The 22,225-nt window shown below is 35.4% G+C and overlaps 1 protein-coding gene and 1 long non-coding RNA gene across 2 annotated transcripts; one reads left to right on the forward strand and one right to left on the reverse strand.

Annotated features, from left to right (window-relative positions):
• On the forward strand, positions 1-22,003 carry LOC105330064 (sphingomyelin synthase-related protein 1). The gene is made up of 6 exons (XM_066072317.1): positions 1-4; positions 1,806-1,980; positions 17,945-18,565; positions 20,794-20,911; positions 21,051-21,201; positions 21,323-22,003. The coding sequence occupies exons 1-6, from the start codon at positions 1-3 to the stop codon at positions 21,682-21,684; spliced, it is 1,431 nt and encodes a 476-aa protein (XP_065928389.1). The 3' UTR covers positions 21,685-22,003.
• Positions 14,557-15,394, reverse strand: LOC136273224 (uncharacterized). The gene is made up of 2 exons (XR_010711452.1): positions 15,329-15,394; positions 14,557-14,793 (listed from the first exon to the last, which is right to left on the reverse strand). It is a non-coding gene; the product is annotated as an uncharacterized lncRNA (long non-coding RNA).
• Positions 22,004-22,225: the final 222 nt, after the last annotated feature.

Here is a 22,225-nt window from a genome sequence, read left to right on the forward strand (position 1 = left end):
ATGGGTAAAATAATCTTTATTTTATCTCATGTAATTTCACCAAGTTCATTAAGTGTTTGCTGGTAGAAATTTGTGAAAACAATGCACTGTTATGCAGAATATCATTTCTTACCCTCTTCTGTACCCCGAATAAAGAGACCAACCCGAAAACGAACCCGATTGTAATAATACAAAAACACTGTCGATTAAATTTACAACACAATGTTTGACACTATTTTACAGAACTTATTTGTTTGTTAGAAACAACAAGCATTTTGAGAGTATTGCATAAGCAATACAAATCCCCTACTGGTTTGTGGAAACTGTGAAACAATGCACTGTTGTGCAGAATATCGAACCCGAACATTAAAAAATTGGAATATAAAAAATTTATTTTCTCAAAAATGTGTCAACCAGACGCAACAAAAGTGTAAACTTGATCTGAAGTTTGACATTTAGAAGCTGTTCAGCAAATTTCATATTATTCCTCAAACGCATTAAGAAAAAAAGTGTGGAAAACTGAAATGGGACAGACAGACGGACGAACGGACGGACAGACGGACAGACAGATGGACTGACGGACGCAGAGGAAAGCTATAATCCCCTCCGGTGAAAACCGGTAGGGGACTAATAATAATTCATAGTTATAATTACTAGATCGACTTCTCATTGTTATATTTTTATATTTCATATTCATTCATTTTCCGACTTATAGTATCGATATTTGCTTCAAAGAATTAGATTTATTAATATAATTTCATATGTACGAACCCTAAATTGTACAATGCTTCTGTTTAAACAATTGAAATTTAATTTAAATTGATGAAGATAATTAGTTTTTCCAAATCTTATTTGATACTCTGTATCAATGTATGTTTTTTAAAAGTGGCTGAAAAATAATGTACATATATATATTGAACAAAATCAATCAATAAGCAAAAAAAATATTATTTGAGAAATGCATGTCGCGAAACCGTGAATGGTAATGTCAAATTCGATTGGCTACCGCTATTCACTCTGTCCACAAAATAAGTTTTCTATTCAAACGCTTTCCTATCACGTGATTGACTTTCTATAAAACCTTTAAACAGGATAACCCTATTTCATTTAACACGCGTTTCTCTACTTTTCCGCACACATGGAGAGGAATATTAAAATAGTCTTTCTGACAAAGCCATTGCCGATATTGTTTTTTGTCTCGAGCTAAAAATGAGATTTATTCGACGAACTAAGTTAGTCGAGTCATTTATCCGTGTTAAGTTTTTGGCAATTTTGATCTGGAGGAACTTCTTACAGTGGAGTATTATGGACGCGCTAAAAACAACTTTGTTGATGTTGTTTTTACTCGAGATAGTGGGTGGAGTTTAAAAAAAAAGTGTGGGGTATGTACATATAACAATAGAAAACTCGCCAAGCTATGGTACAACTTGCCTATAACTCTCTGACTGACTCTCTAATTTCTTTTGATAATTAGAAATGCATTTTTAAATCATTGTAAAAAATAAAAACAAAAATATAGAATTTGACAAAAATCGTGAACCATGTCCTTTTACATGTATTTAGTTTCTCAGCATTATTTTTAGTAATTATAAATTTTGTAATGGAACCGGAATCATTAATTGATGAATTTGAAGCTCAGATGTAATTTGGAAATCAGGACGGACAGCATTCTTGATTATTTTTCTGTAAACATTAAAAGACATGTGCTTTGATGAAAAATTTAAATGTTATTATATTGCCTTCTCTTCCTTTAGGATTGTTGGTTTTAGGAAAGAATGTTGGATTAAAATGTGAGAAAGTTTAATGGCATCACTTTTTGATTTCAGGGGCAGGTTCTTTGACAGTTCTGAGAAGATCAAACTCCAAATTAAAGTTAGCCTCCAATAGCAGTAGTAGAACGTCTAGTATCGCAGAAAAAGACTCCTACGCAAGCGTGGACCTGGGCACGGACAAGCTTCCCTCCATAGACACACCCGAAGCCTCCCATGTTTGTTCAAAACGGTGAGAGAGAGAGAGAGAGAGAGAGAGAGAGAGAGAGAGAGAGAGAGAGAGAGACAAACAGACAGACAGACAGACAGAGAAACAGGGAAAGAGAGAAACAGAGAGAGAGAGAGAGAGAGAGGAAGAGACAGAGAGAGACAGAGAATGAGAGGAGAGACAGAGTAGGAGAGACAGAGAGTGGGAGAGACAGAGTGGGAGAGACAGAGAGTGGGAGAGACAGAGATAGAGACAGGCAGAGGGAGAGAGAGACAGAGAGAGAGAGACAGACAGAGGGGGGAGAGACAGACAGAGGGAGAGAGAGAGAGACAGAGAGAGGATGAAAGGGGAGAAACAGAATGAGAGAGAGAGAGAGAGAGAGAGAAGCTTGACTACACACGTGGAGAGTGACTGCTTTCCTTTATTTTGCTGATGCTTTTTAACCATGAGTGAATTTGGATTTACAATCTATATGAAAATTATTGTATTTTCTACATAACAATATTCTCAATAAAGTTTCGTAAGCTATTAAAATTTCTTTCGAGTTATGCCCTTCAAACAGTTCAGATTCGTTTAGGATTACCACTTATAATGTATAACGTTACTTTAAAACAGAACGTGGATGTGAATTGTACATATTTAGTATCATGGTTCAGAAACATAATGTGTCACTTATTCACAAAGGATGATAAGGGATGGTAAAGGAAAAGAAAATATTTGAGAACAGTGTTATTAACAAAGGATCAGTTTCCTGTGATGCAATCTAACATTTAACCAGTGAGTGAATTCTTTCTGAAGTGTATATTATAATATTCATAATATTTAATTTCCAGACCCCCCTCTTCAGACTTATTCGCGTGCTAAAATATCGCTGAAAAGTCATTGCCATTTTTAGACTACATTTATCTCCCTTTGATATGAATTAAAATGAAAATCTACTTTAATATCTAATGTTTTACGTTAGATTTTAAAAATCTTCATTATTGAAACGGTCTCTATGAATGAGGAAAATATTATTTAGCGGCAGATATGTGCATAAAACTTAATAATCCCATGTTTAAAACATGTGATAATTAAGTTTTATGCACATATCGGCCGCTTAATAATATTTTCCTCACTCATAGAGACCGTTTCAATAATGAGGTTTTAGAACTTCCGTAAGCAAAACTTTCGTTTGATAAATAGATAGTTGACTACAAATTTTATTTGAATAAAAATCAATTAATAATTGATTTTTCTGTTAAGTAGATAACTTTGTTTATGAATATCTGACAGAACTTTCATGAATGGGCGTTAACCTTCGCAGTACTTTGTAGACCATTCACCCTCCTGCATGTAGCCAGGATATATACATTATGAGATTACTTAGAATTCGTATTCATAAAAGAAATTTAATGTACGTGGGTGTGACCAATTCTTTTATATTCCGGTTTTTGGGTGAAAATGAACTATATTCATTATTTTTTGCGCTTGTTTTGGGAAAAAACTATATTAGTTTAATATATATATATATATATATATATATATATATATATATATATATATATATATATATATATATATATATATATATATATATATATATATATAAAACTAATATAGTTTCATATATAATCAAAAAAGAGTAAAAGGTGATATCACACAGTATAAATAATAAAAAAAAAATAAAGAAAAGAAAATGAACCGTTCCAAAGTTTAAAAAAAAAATTAACAGTTTCTGTTTATTGAAATTTCGGTTGATAAGCATGCGTGCACTGACGTGATAAAGTAACTTCTTTGTTTTTAATACAAAATTAAGTTATTCAGCAATTTCAATTAAATGACTTTTCCCTAGTTTGTGCAAACGTATCGAAAAAATTAATAAATATCTAAATGTTTATTACATCCATGCATTGAAATTTGCATCATTGGGAAATGAACGAATGTGGAGTTGTTGTAGTAAATATTAAAAGATTTTGAAATATGTTTGCAAGTGAGCTACCTAAAAATAAAACTTTTCAGAGTTATCATTCTTTATGAGTGAATCAAACCAGAGAGGGGGTCTTTCTGTATGTACATTAACAAAAATCGTCTTTAATTTAAATATATGAGCAAAATATTTGTAAAAGTAAAATTTACTATCTTTAATTCAACAGATCAATCAGGAAAAAACCCCATGCAGTTTTATTAGTGAATGAATAACGGATCACATGATTATAGATTGTTTCCTTATTTCGAAACCGCACGGTCATAATATATAGAATAGGAATTGTAGGCACGTCTACAATGGTATTTTTTTATTTGCCCATCCTTCCCATGGTATTGTTGGAATTTAATATATACGGGATTTACCAGTATCATTGTCCTGACAAAACTTCCCTTTTGTTCCTTTTTGATCAGTTTGTATTTTGATAAAACTAAAAGCTAATCAATTCTTCGAAAATCTCTTAAATTTTGTTAAAATTATTGATATTACTGGCGACAATGCAAAAAGTGTCGCGGGAGGTGGCGCTGTCAAAGTATACCACTGAGAGAGTCGGCAAGATTCCAGTTCCTTAGGTGCAAATCTATTTCTCGACGCGAATATATATCGAATTCTCCTATAGTATAGTGAAAATAAGTAAAGGTATAATAATATGTTCTAGCTGCTTAACATAAATATGCTTCATGTGACCCATCTTCTACCACAGAAGCTTAAAGGACAGGTGATACAAAATAATTTTCTTCTAAAAACATTTTCTTTGATACAAATAAATCAGTTTACAACAATTTTCTCATTTTACTAGCTTCAGATAAGAACACACAGCAGGTGATCTCCGAGTTTTGCCGATCTTTAATGAGATAAGAAGCCCCTGTAATTATTCGTCAAAGATGACAAAGTCAGCAATCTATGGCACGCCAAATTGACAAAAGTTTCACAGACGATAAACTAGGTTTACGGTTGTAAATTATAGTTTACGGACAAAAAACGTTTGTTAACGATGATAATCTATATTTCACATCTGTAAACCATAGTTAACGAGATCATCCATGTTTCAAAGGTGTTAAACTATAATTAACACTGAAAACAGCCATTTGCGATTGCAAAATATGGTTATCTGATAAATTTACGATTGTGAAATTATGATTAACAACTCTTAACCATAGGTAACGAATGCAGTTGATAGTTTACAGATGTGAATCTATATTTATCAGCAAAATTTATCGTTAACGCTATTTGTAGGCGGATAAACTTAGATTATTATTCGTAAACTAGAGTTTACAATCGTTAAATATATATGGTTTTGCAGATGAAAACTGTTGTAAACAAATCGTCCTTTATAGTTAACGAAGCGTTAACTATATAGTTTGTGGTTCATAAACTATAGTTAACGATATACTAGTGTTAACGAAAAACTATAATTAACACTGACAACAACCATTTGCGATTGCAAAACATAAGTTATCTGATAAATATAGATTCACGATTGTGAAACTATAATTAACAACTCTTAACTATAGTTAACGAATGCAAATAGTTTACAGATGTAAATCTATATTTATCAGCAAAATCTATTGTTAGCGTTATTTGCAGACAGATTGAAATTATAGTTTACGAATCGTTAACTATAATTTGCGGTAAGTAAACTATAGTTACCAGTCGATAAACCTAATTTATCAAATGTGATACTATGTTTAATCGGGTTTTCCAACGAAAAAATCCGGTTATTGAAATGGTGAAAATAGCGGGCGGGCGGCTGCCAAAAGGGTACCCTCATTGTACAAAAAACTCCTCCTACAGTTTTCAAGATAGGAGGTTGTTCTTTTGTAGATCAATTGAACATATGTCAGAGGTGTGCATATTGCTAGGATTTTGATTTCTGATTATTTATGAAAAAATACCAGCTTTTGAACTTAGTCATTTTTTGGCAAAATATTGCATATTGGTACTCCATTTCACTTAATACGGTAGGTAGTGTTAATCAATTCAGGGTTGACATGGATTATGGATACAGTTCACCAATAAATCCAGAGGTGCTCGAATGAAAGTTCTCGAGACTTCCCCGAGATTTGTTCAGTTTCTGTAAAATTTGAGCGGAAGTATAAGTGTTCGGATAATATTCTCAAAATACGTAAGTACTGGTCGTTTCTCACATCATATCCTATAATTGATTTTTGTTAAAACATGAAAAAAATATTACGATATACATCTTATTTCATCATCTAGTAGTTATTTAAGGGGATGTGCGGTCATTTTGTACATTTGAGGATAAGAATGTAAACATTTCTTGAACTGGCTTGTTTCTGCCCGAAACTGGCCAAAAATGTTGCCAAAAAATATGAAAGCAATAATATGAAGTCCTGCATGCCATTTTGTTTGAAAAGTATACATACAAGAATAGGGCAATATCTATTTAATCAGTCAAAACAGTTGTCTAACTGCGCAGCTACAGACTTATTTTGAAGATTAAAAAATCTTTAAAAATATGAAGGAGGTTTATTGGTGTCCTCTCCACAACCATTTGTTGAGAAAAAGTTTGAATTTTGCTAATTTAAGTTGATACTTTGTCTCAAAATAGATTAATCTCTTTTAAACAGTGGGCATGGGATCTATTTTTAGAACAAGTAAAATCCAGTCTATACTTAGAACTCTTGTGTCTATGGAGACACAATAACGTTATATTTTCATAGAAAAAAATAAATGCCAATTTAAAACAATCCGTTTTGAATTTGATAAACATCTCTATACCTGTCCCATGTTTGATTAAAAATTTGATTAAAAAGGCATTGTCCTGTTTTTGTATGCATACTTTTCAAACAAAATGGCACATACATGTATGACTTCATATTTATTGCTTTTATATCTTTTGGCAACATTTTTGGCCAGTTTCGGGCAGAAACAAGCCAGTTCAAGAAATGTTAACATTCTTATCCTCAAATGTACAAGATGGCTGCACATCCCCCTTAAACGAAACGATGATATTCAGAACAGAGTTATCGTTCGTGTTCAACCACTCTTCACGTTGTTTAATCAAAGTACTGAAGAACTGGCGGGAGTTGATTTTGTCGATGTTTATTTATTTTAAAATCAAAGATATGTTATTTTGCATGACAAGTACATGTATACGTAGTTTCTAATTTGAATTACGCATATTTTTATAATATGAATTTTTGAACTTTTTCGACTAGAATGTCGAGAAACCTCCATATGAATCATGTTAAATAATATTTAAAGATAAAATTAATTCAATCAAACTATGTATCAGTGGTAGAAATATTTCTCGAAAATTGCATGGATCCAAGCAATATTGAACTCTAGTCTCGTTCAACCAATTGCAAACGCTCGGCTGACACCGTAAATCTCCGACAAGGGTTTACGGAGACAGCCGAGCGTCGAGTTGAACGAGACTATATTGAACTCTGGCGTAGGAATACACACGACTACAAAAAATATTTAAATTGTTCGTCCCATTCAAAATCTGACTATTTTTAAGGTATTTGTAAATAAGTTTCCTTGAAAAACAATGCTTTAGCATACATTACATCGAATTCATCAATTATTTTCAAGAACTAAGTCTTGTCAGGAGCAATGATTTGTGCTGAGGTCCAAACACTGTTTCACTTTCGGTTTGTCCGCGTGACTGCATAGGAGAGTTGATTTAAAATCAACTCCCAAAAATCATAGCCATGTTTGATGCTTTTGGTGTGGATTACCATGCTTTTTAAAAAATGAATAGGTGTCTGTTTTGAATTAAAACTTAATATATCGAGCCAATTTAAGAAACATTCTGCATTAAAAAGTAAAATTTGTTTCACTATTGATGCTATTATACTAGGTCAGGCGCGGATCGAAAATTGATACTTAGGGGGATCGTCACTAAGCATGTTAATTGTTGCAAGAGCAGAAAAAAACTTATATATTTTCTACTGTCACATTTATTTCTAGAACTCATTTTATCCACCAAATGATGGAGATAAAGTTTAAAGTCAATACACGTCTAGATTTTATATTTGACTACAAGTACCTAGATTCTAGGAAATACACTATAAACCCGAGGCGCGAATATTACTGCGAAACTGAAAGCGTCAAATAAAACCACGTGGTCGAAATTTAATTGACAATAACATTCGCATGAGTGTGGGAGTAGCAAGGGAAATTTTGCAGAAATGTTACCACATTCACAATCCAACTTGTTGGTCAATTTTTTGTGATTGTGTCACCTGTCCTCCACCGATCTATTTTATCGGTAGAGGTATATGGATGCTAACTTATTACGCCAAAATGCAGTTATATTCATAGCATCAAAAACAACAACACTGGGTTATACTACCCGACTATTCGATTACAATAGTCATACTGACCGACTTTGTCTATTCTATCACAAGAGTTACTGTATGTATACAGGTTTATTTTCGCCCCATGTTATTTTCGCCTTTCTGCAAACGGTTTCTTTCCGTCGTGAATATTCGTCCAAACACAGTCGTATCAAAAGGGAGATAATCTAAGACATGGGAATTCGCCTAGTCTTTAATTCGCTCACTGACAATAAGGGCGAAATAGGCAAATGTAAACATGGGCGAACATTTCGCGTCATACAATATAATGACCGACTATCCACCTAAACTGTAGTTTCGCAAGAGTAATACTGACCCACTATACCACTTGTCTATTCTATAGGTGTGTACAGATACATCTCCAAAGATCCTGACCCCTGCCCCCCCCCCCCCCAAACATTCACAGATTCTGCCCCCCCCCCCCCCAACATACACATGTTCTCACCCCCCCCCCCCCAACATTCACGTGCCCCAGAGATACTGGTCCCACTCTTTTGCTGAAAAAGTGACCACGAGGATGACTCATTCAATCTCCTCTCATTTGTCTTGTATTCTGACCCGTTCTTTTTATTAAATAAGGATGTGCAGGTGATCAGCTTTGAACAGTGACATGCAACATCAAGAGGAAGACATATTTACATTTAATACTTTGACTATAGAGGATCTATCATTATGTTAGGCTTCGATGTTTAACTACGACTTAAAACGTCGCCCTGTTTGATAACTCTCCTGTGCTATTTTGAGGGTGTTGCTAAAACGCGGAACGGAAAACGGAACGGAAAGCGGAACGGAATGGAAAATATCATCACGTTTATCGCTTAAAGAGGGTATAGACTGGCCAGAAACGATTTACTTTGTATCTTTTATTTATATCTAATGAATGATTATCAACATGTTGTTATCTTATTAATATTCACATGAATGTCTATCAATTATAGCATCGTATTCATTCGGCTTTAGTTGAGTACGGAAACGGAAAAATCAAATGTATACGAATTGTGAAACAATAACATGATTAAACGAGCAAATTAGCTATAACGTTTTACTTATTTTTCTTATATGGTATTGCTGGCATATCAGCGTAACGTACGCAGTTAGTGAAAGCGTTTTATGCGTGTTTTGAGTATTTTTATATTTCAAATATGATGTACATGTATATACTTACATCAAAATTGAATTTTCGGTGTTCTAGACGATCTTTTATCATACAGACGATACAGTATCATTGAGATGGAAGGAAAAAAACCGTAGGACTGACGACATTTAAAATTAAAATACAGTAAACATTAAAATACCCGGTAATTTGTGAAACTAGTAATTTGTGAAACTAGTTTTTTTAGCAATGCAATTTTGTTTATGTTTGCATTACTAAGCAGTTGTTTATTCCAGCAGCTATATACATATATGATCCGAATAGAGAGCTCTAGACGTTGCCTGGTTTGATTTTCCAATTATATATTGGGACTATAGTCTGTCGATCCCAAAATATTCAAGAAGCACATTTGGACGATTTATAATGGAAAAAGTTGACATCTTTTCTCCATTTGGAAGTCACTCAGAAGACCTTGCACAATTTTTCAACACTATCATCCGGGTCTGTTGAAATGCAAAACCCCGTAGACTTCTTTATTTTTAGCCGTGTATTTATACCAGCTGATAAGCTAGAGAGGACGTTTTAAAGAAAGAATAATGATAATGTTTAATGCTTCTAAAAGAGAATTGCTTGAACCCTGAGGTATATATAAATATACTGCAAAAAGTGAATCGAAGATATTTTCGGACAGAATATAGTGGTCAATGCATGTACTGTTAATTTTGAGGAAATAAATATTCTTGAATAAATAATCTAATATTGCTAATCTTTCAAAAAAAATTAAAAAGGTACATAAAGTATATCGTTTTAGCATGCTTAACAAATCTATAAGGTAAATAACATTAGATAAGATTTTCCGTTTTCCCTTCCGTTCCGCTTTCCGTTCCGTTTTCCGTTCCGCGTTTTAGCAACACCCCTATTTTGAGGAGGATGTGGGTCGTTGTTTGATTTTACTTTCTAGAACATTGGGTTATAAGCGAAACATGATTGTCGAAAAACATTTATCAACAAGACTATTTGGGGTTATTTTCACCAGTCTTTTTTTTAGTGCTTGGGTGATCCAGCATACGACAGTATAAAATATTCTGACACAAAGGGGGGGGGGGGGGGGGGGGGTGAGGTGGTTATTCATTCCGCGGGAAGTCAACGTACGACTGCATGTTCTCGAAGAACAATTGATTTCTTCCCAAGATTCCTTTCCCAGTTTTCAAAACAATACAAAAACGTGATTTTTCAATGTTAATAATGTCATATTGTATGATTATTTGTGTACACGTGGGGTATGTTGCTAAGGACTCCGTGTGTGACATTCCCGCTCTAACGTTTTGTCTGATCGTACCACGGAATGTCGATCTATAAACTAAGTACGCGACCGGGGACTTTGAACCAGAATCGATTTCGGATGCAATTTTTAAGAGCAATTCAGGTGAAAAAATAGAACGTTGCGAAACGGAATTTGATCGATGCCATTATTTCTTCCTTTGAGAAAAGCCTGGTAAAGGCATTGCCAGATGCAACTCAATAATGGAGAGCTCGCTAGTCGTGGCCATTTTTAGACTGTATTCATCTTCTTTAAAAAAGAGCTCAATATACAAAAAATAGAAAAAATACCCAACTTCAAAATATAGATTATATGGATTTTTTTTCTAAGTTTACAGCTTAACGATTCATGTCTTAATTAAAATTGCAGGAAGATCTGATTAATTTGTTGACTATCAAGTCCCTTTAATTTAATGAATCGTATTGACAAGTTGGAAAGTTACAATCTAAGAAAAATTGAGTTTGATTTGTATATACAAGTATATATATATATTTTTTTTGAAATAAACAATTTATGAAAGATTTTTCAGAAATATCATCTTTTCTTCAATGTCTAATATTCCCTTTAAGGTTCATTGTCACTTTTTGGTCTAAATCTATTTTTCCGTTTTTAATGTGTACAATGTTTCAGTAAAACATTTCTAATACTCAACCAAAATTTGAGTGTCGGTCGTCGAGTTGAATGTATAAGCGAGATACAGAATTTACAATTTTGCTGAATTTTATAGGTTTTATCTGTAACTGGGATACTATTGCGTTAATTGTGTCCTACTGACCACTTAACTGAGTAGCCCATATCTTATTGTTTGTCTATAGCCCGGAAGATAAGGACCAGAAAACACTGCGAAGACTCAAATAATTATTTGTTTCAATCATGCGCAGATCTAAATGAGGAGCCCCCCCCCCCCCCGTACAAAAATAGGCTGCGGAGCCCCCACCCTCGCCCATCGTCAAACAGACTTATCCCTCGGACCTTCCGGTCGAATTTTCCGTGTCTGCGCATGTTGTGACCATGCAAACAATTCATTCTGGAGCATACCGTCTACCGCCATTGTGTTTGTACAGAACAGCAGATGCATGATTATTTTATGTACATCAACCATCAAACTGATGTGATTCTTTTACAAAATGTCAAATTCTCGTTATTATATCTTATTTCGTTTCAAACTACATGGATATAATTAAATAATTACATAGTACATAAGTACATAATATTCGTACTAGTAAATTGACGAATATACGTATCCTTTACATTTTTTCGATCAAAGGTTAAAATTTATTGTATGTCATGTCATAATCTTTCATTTCAGATTGAAAAATTAGTAAATTGTAAGTTTCATAAGTATTTATCCAATGGGCTAACAGTGGTTAGGATACACTGGAGAACTGCCCTGCAAACATGCAAACAACAACAACCGCGTCACCGGCCCCGGTCAACACTGGGTTCAATGTTTTAACCATGTTAAAAGCTAGGTCCGTAATGTTACATGTAATTAAGTGCTACATGGATCACGAAAGACACAGTGGTAAGGTTTTTCAAAATTTATAAAATTAACTGAATTTACATAGAAATATAAATCCTCTGGGTACCGCCCAGGAAACGTTAAGTTTAGTTGGAGCAAGCTGGTATAAATTACAGGTATTCAGAAGGCCGGAAACTGTAACGTACGCTTTATTGAACTTGAAAAAATATTAAATAACTCGAACGGTAGTATTAAGTGGTCCAATAAAACTTGAAAACTTCTCTGCAGAATTTTATATGGAGATAAAACTTGTATGATGGGCTTACAGTGGTGCGCAGACCTGAAATAGGTCTAGAAGTACAGTGGGAGGGGGGGGGGGTATGGCAGATACGGTATGGTATGAGTGCACGTGTACACAACACTTGGCAGTATTTAAGGGTGGAATTACTAGCACGATGGAATTAAATAGCCCAGGCAAGCACGCAATGAGATAAATATAGAATATCAGATCTTCAGGTTGACAATATTTTGGCCATGTATCTCTATATTCTGCAGGGTGGATGATTTTGTGAATGCTTTATTAACAACTGGTTCACGCCGGTTACTGGTCTATTCCTCACACAAACAATGACCAGGTCTTGAACTAATCTACCATCTCTTCTTTCACGGGTGTAAGGAAAGATTCAGATCGGTTTATAAGTACACTTATACATCACTTTTGGCCAAAAAAGAGCTCTCTCTCTCTCTCTCTCTCTCTCTCTCTCTCTCTCTCTCTCCTCTCTCTCTCTCTCTCTCCTTTCTTTATTATTATTCAGTGTCATCGCGAGGAAGTGTTTAAATAGTTCTTTTTATTAGCAATTAAAACTCAAAGCTGACGAGTCTCCACAGGTTGTAGCCCAGTTATAAAAGCACGCGAGGTGGGAATAAATGCACGTGTTTGGGTGGGGTGTATCTACTTCATTCAAGTATGCCGCGAGACATTGCATAAATAAAAAGAAAAATAAATCCAGATTTTGAACTCGGAGATCATTGGTTATTCATTGCAATGCATCATTATCTATAACAATTTGTTGAATGAGTTGATATGCTGTATCCAACAGTCACGTACCCGTATGTAATTTGCGTCGCTGTTTCGTGACTCAGTGAACCTTATCTCGACATAGAGAGGGAATGCATAGACACACACGGCTACCCATCTTCATGTGACTCCAGCATATAGCTTATATAAACACGCACAGTTACAGAATTCTTTAAGTGTGACAGCCCGCCTTACATAACCTCCGATTTTTTTTAAAACATGACATTTTATGAGTTGTGCATTGAATGTTAACATTTTTATTTTTAAAAGTTGTGTAACGGTGTTAGTAATGATCGCGTGTTATTGACTGGGATTTGGGACTGATAAAGTGTTATTACATGAATCTGGGCCATTTTATCTTGGGTAGAGTATCTAGAAGCTTTGTTTAGTACAGAACAAACTAAACGAGCGGACATCCATCCGTAAATATCCACCGATATTTGTTCTTTTTAAACTTTTTTTTTACTCAAAAAGTCACGTGGGATCCGTGGTCCCGGTTCACGTGACCACAAACTGGTGTGGGGGGTAGTACGGATTGAAGCAGGGCAGGTATGTATATTACTATATTACGATATTAATTTATCTTCTGTTTATCAATGAAAATTTCATTTAAAAGGATTTCTAGAGTATTAGCAATCTCACTGTTATCACAGGGTTTGATTTTGTTACTCCGTTTGTTTTCGTCACACGTACAAAATATTATTCATATGTAGTCTTTCTGAAAAAAGCGTCACGTACGATCCTTGACAGTGTGTGTGTGTGTGTGGGGGGGGGCAAATTATTAGTGATTTGAATGGAAAGAATTTGCAATGCATTTTAAAATTCCTTATCCAATCTTACAAAAAACACTGCTAATAAGACTATTTTTGCATTTAAGTAAATTTAAGTCTGAATTCAAATACATGTATTACAACAGAAGGACTTAACATTAAGTGTCTGTCTTTTATTATCCAAATGGGGAAATAAGTATTTATTTTTGCTAATCATTGTCGATTTGTTTTGAGTAAAAGGGAGATATAGACGAGAAACAGGATATTATCTTTCCAGGAGGAGGGTAATGATATGATGCAACCTTAAAACAATCCATGCCTCGTTTAAGATGTATTGAATGGATTGAGTGCTATTATACAAAATACGTGATAATTTCGGATTCTTGCTGAGAAAGGGTGTTCGAAGTGTTTCCGATATATAGGTTACATATAAATACATACTTCTTGGTCTTCTATGATCTTTCATCCATTTGTAGTCGCATGTTACTTGTGCAGTGACTTTGTCTGACGGTCAAACGTAATTACTAAACTTCAGCAGACCATGCATTTTGTAAAGTACCATCAAACTATCAAATTAAACTATGTGGATTAACCTTTATTGAACTTCTTACATGGTTGCTTGATTTAGAAGAACAATAGATATACAGATGTACCAGGAACGGGTCAAGGTCATTTTAATCTCAGAGTTTCGTGGAATCAATTTTTTTTCTGACCAAGGGATATTTCTGTTTGTCAGGAGGGGTTCCGAGGCCTATATTTGGAGAATTAATTCTACTGCAGATCTATGGGTTGGGTGGTCTGGACCCCAACCATCATGCCCTGGAAAATAGAAACAAATAGTGTGGGGAGGGGGAGGGGTGGAAGTTCTTAAAGAAGAGAAGGCTGGAAACCCCTGGCCTCGCCCACTTGATCCACAACTTTACCGTACATTAATTGATAAGCATTTACGACCTATGCTATAGGATCATTTCCCTTTACCGTAAATGACAAATATTTAACAAGTTATTGAGACCAATAATTATTTCCCGGTAATTTTTTCGAATGTGTTTGAGTGAGAAAAATAAACCCGGCACAACTGCAATATAATTTTTTACCCATCTGGGTTCAATTTAAGATTCATTGCCTTTCATTGTCTTCTTTCCATAGTTAAGTCTCTATATATATCTACGTTTGGATGCCATTTTTACACCAACTAAGGGAAATAACTCTAAATATTGAGGAACATCGGCTCGATTATGATCTGATTAGTATCGATGCAATGCAGTATGCTATTATACAAGATGTATTATAGGAATCGATTATGTAAGGATGTCAGGTTTAAAAAAGTAAGAGGATGGATATATATAACACAAACTTGCGTCGATGGCTCGGTAAAAGACCGCGTCTTTACAAAAAGTTTGCATAATTTCCTCAGATGACGTCATAAAAGAGCCGGATATGTCATTCAGGAGACCTTTCAACAAGCTACGGTAAAAGTTATAATTCTTTTGTATGGTTTAAAAAGAAGTTTATCTTAAAGAATGATAGTCTAAAGGAAGACATTCGAATAGTTTATTGTCCAGAGCAATTGAGTGCCTTTACACAGGGTGCCAAACAAATTAAAGGCCGTAAAGGCTATGTACGTCAACTATATAGCAGCAGTTACGCCCCTTTGTAAATATATCATATTGAATATATGGCCTTCAATCCTGGTGGACTTACGGCTCGCCGATTGAGTGTTTTACTTGCCCTTATTAAACAATGGCTTGAATATAAGATCAATTTCTTCGATCAGAAAAGCAGCCTAGAGTTTGCATTGAAGCCTAAGGTGTGTGGGATGGTTGTTATCTGTGAACACATGAATAAGTCAAAGCCCCTTCGGCCTTCGTTCTTTGCCTGATTTGTAGTGACTGGGAGGCCAATCTCAACATTTACAATAAGACCTTGTCGTCTTACAACATTCTGTTACTGGCTCCTGGACCCCCCTCCTTCGACCCCTTTCCAGATTTTGACTGTTAAATGCACTGTTTACAATAATGAAGACTAAGATCGTGGTTTATGGCCATGTGTTGACTTTTCCCGCACAATGCTCATCATAAACTACTCAAGCCCCGAACTTGTGTCATAAATTTGACTGAGACATTCACGTGATAACTGTAGCTCGGTTACCAGGGATAAATCTTTGGATGGGTGGGTCCCGACTAAAATATTAATCTTCGGAGTAAATCTCAGTTCCAGCCGGCCAGGTACAGGAGATAAACATAAAAAACGATCCGATAACGGGAGAGATCCCGGTCGCCTGTGTCATCTGGCGGATTAAAATCTTCATGGATATATAAAACGTGTATGAAAATGAATGTCCGTCAGTTGTCCCAGATTCTCAACTTTCGAGCCTCTGGAGATTGTTTACAGTACGTGAGTGGTTTTGCAATGACACACGTGTGTTATTTAAATTTTTTTAAGCCGATTAAAGTACATTTAATTCAATGACTGCACACCCATTAATTTTGAATTAATGTCTTATAAACGATATTTGATTCTTTGACAATGTAATCATATCAAGTAACTTTTACCGTTAGAAATAAATTCAATTTTTTAAAAAAGATTTTAGATAGTCATCTTCAAAAGATAAAATTGCATGCTAAATAAAATCTTTCTTCAAATATTTCATCACACCATAAGCAGATATTTTATCATCTTTATTAACGGTTTCTCTCATTTTTTATGAACTGGAAATATCTGATCCCCACAATTTTGTCAGAAAAATTGATACTTAATCATCTTATAAAAGCACGTATTTACTTATTAATGTTTTGTGTTTTATGAGTTATCTCCTGTACGCTCCTTTTGACTCAGTTTAATTATCATTATCCAGAATCAGTTTACAATAACAGTACAATATTCCAATAAGAATAATTTATCGTTTATTATGATTGATTTTTTGACACCGGCGTCTTTGAATGCACCAGCGAAAAAAGTCAATCTTTGTAATTATCAAACGGTTTCAACTGTAACATTCTGTAGGAAACAGTCTCGTGATTTTATGATACTAAGACGAATCTATTGCTATTAAAGTTTAATCACCATTATCATTCTGTTTTGTGTTATTTTATTCTGTGCAAATAAAGCTCTTTCGAAATCATGAAATTGTAAACTCAGTAAACAATATCGACTCTATTTCTAAATACGTGTACTCTCTTGAAAAGGGCCCGTGTGTTCAACATTGAACGGCAGGCGTTGGTGCGTTCCGTCGTCAAGCTCCGGAGTAAACATTGGGTTTCTTAATCAGATCCGCGTGTCACGCGCAAGGTTTCCATTGCATGTAATTAGGAAGTTTCCCGTCCATATTTCATAAGTTTAAATTCGCTGTGGCGGTAGTTTGTCCCAGTCCGCGAAGGGTTCGCTTAAATGTCAGTTTGTCTGTAGAAAACGGAAGGTAATACATGTACATGTATTTGTAATTGTCAATATTTAAGTTTGAATGCTATTTAATTTGGGATATTAACAATGATTTGAAAAACGCCATAATTAGTGATGATTCAGTAAGTTCTTTGTAATAATGAAATATAATAAATAGACATGTACCGTTTGGTTAGGGAGAAGTTTAAGGGGTGATCGTGTTAGGCATTGGGGGGGGGGGGGGGGGGTCTCAAGGTGCTTATTTCAATTTGTTTTTGTATAATAAAGTGAAATCTTACCAGACGCGTAAGGAATTATCTTCGGACAATAGTCGTATTAAATATATTAAAAAAAATCATTCCACTCGCCAAAGCATGTTTTTACAATTCAGTATTGATTCAAGTTTAAATGTCGAGGCCTTCTTTCATCGAAGTAATTCATAAGTTCAAACTCTCTACCATAGAGAACGGGAAACAAGCCGAACAGTTGATTTAACTTTACACAAATCGACATATTCACCAGTTTCTAAACTAGAACTTTGAGAGAGTGAGTGAGGAACGCTGTTTTTATGTCTCCGTGTTTGGTGTTTCAGTGAGATGCAGACGATACATCACTGGAGCCGCGCACGGGTGGGACAGTGGCTGACTGAATCCGGGTTCCCGGAATATCGGAAATTGTTTGAGGACCGGAACATTGACGGGGCGGCTTTGTGTGGCCTGACGGAGGAATCGCTTCAACAGGAGCCGCTAAATCTGACAGTGGCCAGTGATATTCAGAAACTTGTAGGATGTATTCAGCAGCTAAAACAGCTCCACCAACATTCAGCGATCTGTAATGGCCAGGGCCCGCAACTCCTGCCGTACAAGGCTTTCGAGGTGGTGGAGATGGAGGATTCCGAGAATAGCTTCGACAGTGACCGGGAGTTGTTGAGTAAGACGGACGACAACCAAAATACGGTGTACTACAGTCGGTTCAGTTCGGAGCTCCGAAAAACGGTGCTAGCGGTGGCGTATGGCGCTCTCTCTCATTTCATGACTTCCGTTGCCATTGTGGTCGCCCAGTCCAGGCTTCCAGACAAGAAGCGGTACCCGCCCCTTCCGGATATATACCTGGATAACTTCGCCATGATTCCCTGGGCCTACAAGGTGTCGGAGAGCGTGATCCTGAGTCTGTTGGCTTTACTGTGCGTCATCCTTATCTTCCATAAGCACAGGTAACGGCTAATTATAGTTTATACATATTTATTTACTATTGTCCTATTGTTCTATACCTTCAAAGATTTAGACACTGTATGTTCCAAGCAATATCTTCTTACTGTCACACAATATGACAACTGTTGTCATGTTGTATTTACTGCCACCCAGTAAATTCAAAATTTACAACATGACATTACACTGACTTCTTTACAGTCTATATATAAGGAATAAGGAATCATTCTTTGAGTATTATGAGGTGATAATTTCGGTCGGGGCGTGATCAAATCCAATAAAGCCCGAAGGGCTTTATGATAGATTTGATCACGCCCCGACCGAATTATCACCTCATAATATTCAAAGAATGATTCCTTATTACTTATATTTATATAATTTTAAACCATCATACTATTAAATATTAAAATATAAATAAGCAAACCCCACTGGCGCCTCATTTGGCGTCATTTGTATTATGGGTTATATAGTACAAATCAATACATAGTGTTATCACAGGCAAAGACAATGGAAAATGTAAATATATGTATATAATATATATCAGTATTCCAACACCACGCCTGATTATAAACCAAATTATATTTGCGACAACCTATTTTCGCAAATGATCAGTAATAAACTGGTTTGAAGTGTTTGTTTTTGTTTAATTACCTAGACTTGTAACAATTATCTCAGTCAGAAAAGGGCCGATGCGGCGCGTCAATATACCGCGAATCTTGCAAATCTGTCCCTCTCACGATTATAAGGTGATATACATTAATATTCTAAGTAGGACTATAACTTCAAAACAATTTTTTTTATAACTCTATCGTGCAAATTCGTTCAGGCAATTTAGTCAATGCGAGACTGAAGAGCACTAGGTTTCATGTGCTAGATTCTCACATCATCATGCGTACAACAACATACACAGTGTACCCAAGGATATCCTATATAAATTCTTTGGAACTTTGGGTTGAAATACATCTAACGCGTAGGGAAAATGCGTATTGTATTCGTATTCATTTATTTGATCTAGTTTTTTAAGAGTCAAATTACTGGTATTTGAAAAAAATAATTGGTCTCATTTTCATAAATAGAACATTGGAGACGAATTTATAATCAGTTTTTGATTGTACTCTTTGAAATTCAACTGCAAAGGAGAATGTAAAGACAAAATTCAGTAGTAGTACAATCTTTTAAAAACCTAATTTGTTAGTCATAACAAAGTCCTCCTTCTGCATTCAAAATGAAAAACTGAACTGACTTAACAGTCGTCGATATTGTGGTGGGCGTTTAGTTGATGCACAGCATATACCGTATTCATCACTCATCAATGTTTGAAAGTTTCCTAGACCGTTCCATAAAATACCCTCTCATGTATATTATTGTCGTCGGTATTAACTGTTTTAGCACCAGATCAGTGGCGGCTTAAATGTGGAGTCATACATCCCCTCAATGCTATGTGTTTAAGCGCCTATTTAATCCCCAAACGATCTCTTGTCATGAAAATTAAAAGCCCGTCTCCCTCCTTTTTCTACGGCAAATAAACCCAATGATTTCAAAATAAATCTAAGAGATTTATATTCATTTCACTTAATTATTTCTTAAGACTTTTTGATTTGAAATCGATCGGTGCTGAATATCGACATTTCTCGTTAGCAGTCAAACTGACGGGGTAGCTGTATTTCATTGGTGGCCATCACTACCCCCAATATCTTCCTGCCAACCCTGAACAAACCTATACGTACATTTGTGTACACATAATTCTGACAAACATTTGAAGGTCTATTTGGCATCTGTGAGTTGCCCTTTCAAGAAAACAAACAAACGGCCCGACAAGAATAGCGATATTCTCACATTGCTATTTTGACGAGGAATTGATTTTATTGCAGTAAATTGCTATGAAAATATACGGGCACGATTTAACTATTTTCTAACTAAAATGGGTTATTGAACCATTTAAATGAAAAAAAAATTAATTATACCACATTCAAAGAAAAATATACTAGTAATAGATTGTATCAAAGGATCGCCGTGCTTTGATTTTCATTCAATATTCTTTGTATGGTGAAGAATCAATTCCTTTGAATAATTTTCTTTACATTCATTGCCAACTTGTCTCTTTTAGAGATTAAATTATATTTTCATAATATACATGTATAATCATCGCCTTTTCCTCATGTCAATGAACAAATTGTAGAGAACTACGTAATATTCCGCCTCAGTATTGTATTTTTCGTTGCTATGGTTACAGATGGGTGGTCCTGCGCCGGACCATGGTCATCGCCGGAAGTATCTACCTGCTGCGTTGTATCTGTGTCACCGTCACCAATCTCCCGATGCCGGAGAAGCACTACAACTGTGACAGAATGGTCAGTCTCTCTCTCTCTCTCTCTCTCTCTCTCTCTCTCTCTCTCTCTCTCTCTCTCTCTCTCTCTCTCTCTCTCCCACAAACACACACACAGACTGCTAATCAACCGGTTATAATAATACATTTCGATGCATTGCTAGGTTTTCCAGGACAGTTGGAGTCAGTTCAAGAGAATCCTGGTTGTTTACTCAGGGATGGGGATGAAGCTGGGCGGGATGAAGACGTGTGGGGACTACATGTTTAGCGGCCACACCATCACTATGACTATCGCTACTCTCACTGCCATTGAATGTAAGTTACGCCCATTTATAAATTCGCACCACAAAATTTTGAAAGGAGCAATTAAAAAAAAATGAATGTCTTTTCAAAGTTGCAATGAGACATCAGCCATTGGTTTCTATATCTTTTGCAGATACACCCAGTCGGTATCGTCTGCTTCACCTGGCTCTGTGGTTGTACTGTTTCTGTGGAATGTGGGCCATTCTCGCCTCCCACGGGCATTACACGCTTGACGTAGTGGTCGCCTTCTACATTTCGTCAAGAATCTTCATGTACCACCAAACATTTGCCAACAACCTCACAATGATGAGGCGAAATCGGAAGCGAATCAAAATTTGGTTTCCTGTTTTCTATTTCTTTGAGAAGGACACCCATAGGGCTGTAAAGAATGAGTACGAATGTCCCATTCCCAGTATTGACTCTTTGAGAAAGTTTATCAAAGACAGACGTGTGGACTTCTGCTTGAAACAGTACACAGTGTTTCGTCATTCATGACCTCATTAGGCACGCGTGAAGTCCTACAACAGAATCAATGCAATTATCTTTTGTTTGTGTATGCGTGTTAATGTGTATATGAACTTCATTGTTTACATGTATTTAATCTTAATTTATTGATCAATCACACCATACTCGTATTCATTTTACAAATTAGCAACATTTGTGGAATTACTAGCACATTTAATGTGTTCCATTTCTTACGAGTGGTTTTATCATTCGTTTCTGTTAGACAAATTTGCATTACGTGATTTGTTTTTCGAGTCACGCAGACCATCAAATGTCTGTTATTTTTACAATAAACGGGTTTTATTTTTCAGTTGTGTTATAAAATATTAGAAAACCTTCAATGGTATCGGTATTTCACACACTGTATTGGTTCTGTGCGTTTAGCAATTAAATCCGAATGCCCGCTAGTCCGAATGACCCCGTCCGGGAATTTTTCTTAGGTGCATACGAACTTGCTTTTAACCATAGCCTGAATGGCTATTAATTAAGTCGGATTATCTTCTTCAGTTAAACGTGTACCTTATAGAAATTT

This window comes from Magallana gigas, chromosome 2 (genome assembly GCF_963853765.1).
Source record: "Magallana gigas chromosome 2, xbMagGiga1.1, whole genome shotgun sequence".
Lineage (NCBI taxonomy): Eukaryota > Metazoa > Mollusca > Bivalvia > Ostreida > Ostreidae > Magallana > Magallana gigas.